This window comes from Odocoileus virginianus, chromosome 12, assembly GCF_023699985.2.
Source record: "Odocoileus virginianus isolate 20LAN1187 ecotype Illinois chromosome 12, Ovbor_1.2, whole genome shotgun sequence".
Lineage (NCBI taxonomy): Eukaryota > Metazoa > Chordata > Mammalia > Artiodactyla > Cervidae > Odocoileus > Odocoileus virginianus.
The window spans coordinates 1,746,968-1,752,967 of NC_069685.1; the positions used below are offsets into that span (position 1 = coordinate 1,746,968).

Here is a 6,000-nt window from a genome sequence, read left to right on the forward strand (position 1 = left end):
GAGCCTTCAGCAAAATTGATGGTTAAGTATCTTGAGCAAATAGATTACATTTATTATGTTTATAGAATAATCATAATAGTATGATTCTAGGTATGGGGAGAAATAACAAGGGAAATATTTCTTGGATAATAATAAAATATGTAAATATGTATTACTTGTAATACAAAGGATACAGAGAATCTTTAATCATCAACAGTGCCTAATCCAGAAATTAGCACCTGGAGTGGCACAGCAACAAGAATACGGGTCAGAACTTGGATGAGCCTCCCAGCACATGGGACAAAAATTAGTGGTGGGATGTCTCCCAAATATTGATAAAATTTTGGTCAAAGAGGAGGGACTGAGAAATAAAATATTGCTTTCCATATCAGTAACCAAAGCATGTCACAGTTATCAATAACTGCAACCTTCCCTACTACCCGCCCCCCCCCCCAATTGTGAGCCCAGAGGGAACCCAGGAAGGTAAGGAAGAATACCAGTCATCTAGCTGCAGCCAGACTGCAGGATCCCCAAAGGTACACCCTGAGGAAACTCAGCGTGAGAAAGCAGAGGAGACTGACCCCAGACATCTAAGGTATATATCCAAGGAATGATTTCAGCAAGCCTCAACTCTCACATCTTCCTACACTCAGAAAAGCTCTAAATTCCTTAACTTGAGATATCTGGTTTTCTTTTATTAACAATAATCTTTTGAATTTCAGATACCTGCTCTTTACTGCAAAACTCCTATATATGCTGGCTATGTCTGTTGCCTCCTCAGAGCAGTTTTTCTGAGGGTTATTTGAAATGTTATCTCTGGGACTTGGAGTCTGCCTCCCAGGCTTGAATATCTGAGGAGTAAAACAAACTCTCAACTTTTAGATTGTGCTTTTTTTTCCAGTCAACACCTCATTGGGCTACAGCTCCTCCAAGTTTACATGTTGAACACAGCAGTGAGCTCCTTCACAGCCAATTTTTCCTGTCTAAAATGTGCTGGGACTCCTAGAGCACACCAAGAAATATGGGACTCCCTCTATAGTCATGGAATGCTTGTGTTATCTCTCATTAGTGGTGAAAGAAATGTTATGCTTAAGAGACTAATCTTTTACTCCTTTTGAATCTTCATTAAGTCACATTTCTCAGGACGGTTTTGGTAGCTATTATAGACTAATCTTACAAGTGAACTAACTGCATGTGTATTACTCTCCATACAAATATTGCATTATAATTTGAAAATGTATGCAGTTTATCAATATAGGCTTTTAGTTGGCAATAGCAATACTTTTTCTAGAGTTACATACCCAGCAGTCGTAAGTGTAAATCAAAGAAATTTTGCCTGAGTATGGATTATCTTTTTAAAAATAGATAGCATCTTTTGATACACATGTAAATACAGTTAGAAAACATTTTATCACTTAATATTTGTATTCTAATATAACAATTATGAAATTTGAAAAAAATAACGTTGATAAATTGCATGGAGGCTGTTTCTTTTCACTCCAAGAATGCTGCAGTAAGTGTTTTATGATGAAGAAGAAATCCAACTGGAAAACTTAGGGGAACCTTCACACCTCTCATCTCTCACTCACCAGTTAATGCTCCTGTCGACTTACAAATTTTTCACAGTCTAAAAGTTGAGAGTTATGTTTTATTCAGTAAGAGGAATATTAGAATTATTTTCCAAAACTCTTCAGAATAGAGCTAGGTACACAAAGTGAGGAAATCTATTTGAATTAAGTATGAAGAATACAATTGTGATAATTAAAACTGTTTGACAAGGGACACATGCACTATGTGCTGATATATTCAGTCCACGTATATTGGAAGTATTCAAGCAGGTGTTTTCCCATAAGATTGTCAAGTAGATTTATGTAAGGATTCATGTTCTTATTTCTATGGTGTTCTTGGAGTCCAACTGCCTTGTCACAAGTGTGGCATAGTGTCAACTATATAGTAAACTTCTGACTGAGATATAAAGTTCCTGAATTGTTTTGTCCAAAGAAATAGTCTAAAACTCACTTAAATATAAACTCAAGCTGATTTTTGTAAGCCAGGTGCAAAATCACCTCTCATTACCTTATTGTCTCACTTCATCTAAAATAGTGAATATGCATTTTCAAAACTGTGATCCTAAGCTTTCCAAAGATTTGGATTTTGCAATAAAAGTCCTCTCAAAATAGTCTGTATTATATATAAATTTACAGACAACACTAATTTTCATCCCACAACCAACCCCAGACAAAACACTCCAAAATTTTAAAACAATAATAAAAAAATTATTATTACTAAATTATTGTTATTATTTATTATTAATAAAAATTAAAAAAAATAAAAACAGAAGCAAAACAGATTCATTGGCAGCTAACAGAGGAAATCTGTCTTGTTTAATAGGTACAGTATTGCCATTTTAAAGGAAATATTTTGGGGGTTTTAAGTGAAGTAGGGAAGAAGATATGTTTTATAAAAAGAAGACTGTCAGATTTTTAACAGGCATATTCGTTATTCTTTCTCCATAATAGGAAAAGAAATCAGTGGCTATGGGTTGCAAGAACATGCTGTTATAAAACAAAAAGTTGACATCTGGATCCAGGCCAAGGAATAAAAGCATCATCTTATATATTTACTCAGAGAATGAAAATAGTTCACCTTAAGGTTAAGAAGCTGGCACAATACAGAGGTTTCATCAAGGTTTACTCTAAGTTTGGCTATAGTACTTGTATATAAAACGCTTAAAATTAAATCCATAATTGGCCAAATGTAGTACGTTTGAAGTTACATAAAATATTTAGCCATGCTTTAGCATTTGTCATTGTCTGTTTTAAACACAAAGAGCTGTGAGTTATGCTATTATTAGTTCTTGTGATAAAATGGGTTTCCTTAAGAGAACTATATTAAATAGAATCTTCCTAATGCTAGGAATAATAGTTACAGAATTAAGAAAATTTGAAAAAACTTTGTTTTTACCCATGGTAAAATATTTTCCAGTTATATTTTAATAATTCCTTCTTCATTTAACCCATAATATTTCCTTTGAAAAGCTGAAGAAAATATTTTATATTTGTGCTTTTATTTGACATCTTTTTTTTTTTTTTTTAAATTCTGTGGCCATACATGCAATTTTATTTAAAGGAGACAATAACTAGAGTTACACAGAATAAAATAAAAAGAAAAATTTAACAAAATAAAATGACATATTAAAAGGGTGTCTAATGAATAAATTTTGATTAAAAACCTTATGATGTATTTGCACCACAATTTTTATTGCAGCACTATTTACAATAACCGAGACATAGAAGCGACCTAAATGTCCATCAACAGAGGAATGGATAAAGAAGATGTTGCACATATATACACAGTGGAGTATTACTCAGCCATTAAAAAACAATGAACTAATGCCATTTGCAGCAACATGGATGGACCCAGAGAACGTCATACTGAGTGAAGTAAGTCAGATAGAGAAGGAGAAATATCATATGACATTCTTCTATGTGGACTCTAAAAAGAAATGATACAAATGAACCTCCTTGAAAAACAGAAAGAGACTACAGACTTAGAAAACAATCTTATGATTGCCGAGGGAAAAGAATAGTTAGGGAGGCTGAGATGGACAAGCATACACTGTTATATTTGAAATGAATAACCAACAAATACCTACCATATAGCACATGGAGCTCTGCTCAATGCTATGTGGCAGCCTGGATGGGAGGAAAGTTTGGAGGAGAAAGGATACTTATACATGCATGGCTGAGTCACTGAAATTATCACATTTTAATCGGCTATACCCCAACACAAAATATAATAACCATTACAGTTTAAAAAAATCTTATAAAATAGATGGAGAAATATACTGTGTTCATGGATTGGAAGAATCAATATTGTGAAAATGAGTATACTACCCAAAGCAATCTATAGATTCAATGCAAACCCTATCAAGCTACCAACGGTATTCTTCAAAGAACTAGAACAAATAATTTCACAGTTTGTATGGAAATACAAAAAACCTCGAATAGCCAAAGTAACCTTGAGAAAGAAGAATGGAACTGGAGGAGTCAACCTGCCTGACTTCAGGCTCTACTACAAAGCCACAGTCATCAAGACAGTATGGTACTGGTGCAAAGACAGAAATATAGATCAATGGAACAAAATAGAAAGCCCAGAGATAAATCCACATACATATGGACACCTTATCTTCAACAAAGGAGGCAAGAATATACAATGGAAAAAAGACAACCTCTTTAACAAGTGGTGCTGGAAAAACTGGTCAACCACTTGTAAAATAATGAAACTAGAACACTTTCTAACCACCATACACAAAAATAAACTCAAAATGAATTAAAGATCTAAATGTAAGACCAGAAACTATAAAACTCCTAGAGGAGAACATAGGCAAAACACGCTCTGACATAAATCACAGCAAGATCCTCTATGACCCACCTCCCAGAATATTGTAAATAAAAGCAAAAATAAACAAATGGGACCTAATGAAATTTAAAAGCTTTTGCACAACAAAGGAAACTATAAACAAGGTGAAAAGACAGCCTTCAGAATGGGAGAAAATAATAGCAAACGAAGCAACAGACAAAGGATTAATCTCAAAAATATACAAGCAACTCCTGCAGCTCAATTCCAGAAAAATAAATGACCCAATCAAAAAATGGGCCAAAGATCTAAACAGACATTTCTCCAAAGAAGACATACAGATGGCCAACAAACACATGAAGAGATCCTCAGCATCACTCATTATCAGAGCAATGCAAATCAAAACCACAATGAGGTACCATTACATGCCAGTCAGAATGGCTGCTATCCAAAAGTCTACAAGCAATAAATGCTGGAGAGGGTATGGAGAAAAGGGAACCCTCTTACACTGCTGGTGGGAGTGCAAACTAGTATAGCCACTATGGAGAACAGTGTGGAGATTCCTTTAAAAAGTGGAAATAGAACTGTCATATGACCCAGCAATCCCACTTCTGGGCATACACACCAAGGAAACCAGATCTGAAAGAGACACGTGCACCCCAATGTTCATCACAGCACTGTTTATAATAGCCAGGGCATGGAAGCAACCTAGATACCCATCAGCAGAAGAATGGATAAGAAAGCTGTGGTACATATACACAATGGAATATTACTCAGCCATTAAAAAGGATACATTTGAATCAGTTCTAATGAGATGGATGAAACTGGAGCCCATTATACAGAGTGAAGTAAGCCAAAAAGATAAAGACCAATACAGTATACTAATGCATATATATGGAATTTAGAAAGATGGTAACGGTAACCCTATATGCAAGACAGAAAAAGAGACACAGATGTATAGAACAGACTTTTGGACTCTATGGGAGAAGGTGAGGGTGTGATGATCTGAGAGAACAGCATCAAAACATGTAAATTATCACATGTGAAACAGATCACCAGTCCAGGTTGGATGCATGAGACAAGTGCTCAAGGCTGGTGCACTGGGATGACCCAGAGGGATGGGATGGGGAGGTAGGTGGGAGGGGGGAGGGTGGGAGTTAAATCCATGGCTGATTCACATCAATGTATGGCAAAAACCACTACAATATTGTAAAGTAATTAGCCTCCAACTAATAAAAATAATTGGGAACAAAAAAATCTTATAATGTATTACATTGGACTGTGTGTTATAAATCTCTTGAAAGAGATTTTGGGAATAAGTACCAAGACAATTATTGTACGTATAGGTTAGTCAGTGTTTCAGTTCAGTTCAGTTCAGTCACTCACTGGTGTCCCATTCTTTGTGGCCCGGTGGACTGCAGCATGCCAGGCTTCCCTGTCCATCACCAATTCCCAAAGCTTGCTCAAACACATCCTCCAGTCGGTGATGCTGTCCAGCCATCTCATCCTCTATTGTGAACTTCTCCTCCTGCCTTCAATCTTTCCGAGCATCAGGGTCTTTTCCAATGAGTCAGTTCCTCGAATCAGGTGGCCAAAATATTGGAGTTCCAGCTTCAGCATCAGTCCTTCCAATGAGTATTCAGGACTGATTTCCTTTAGGAT

The 6,000-nt window shown here is 35.7% G+C and overlaps 1 protein-coding gene across 1 annotated transcript in view; it reads left to right on the forward strand.

The window, feature by feature from the left end:
• The window catches only part of TLL1 (tolloid like 1), a 336,773-nt gene extending 333,945 nt beyond the window's left edge, over positions 1-2,828 (forward strand). The window contains exon 20 of the mRNA XM_070474697.1: positions 2,499-2,828. Within this exon, the coding sequence (XP_070330798.1) occupies positions 2,499-2,581 (83 nt within the window). The 3' untranslated portion in view covers positions 2,582-2,828. The remainder of the gene's footprint in view (positions 1-2,498) is intronic.
• Positions 2,829-6,000: the final 3,172 nt, after the last annotated feature.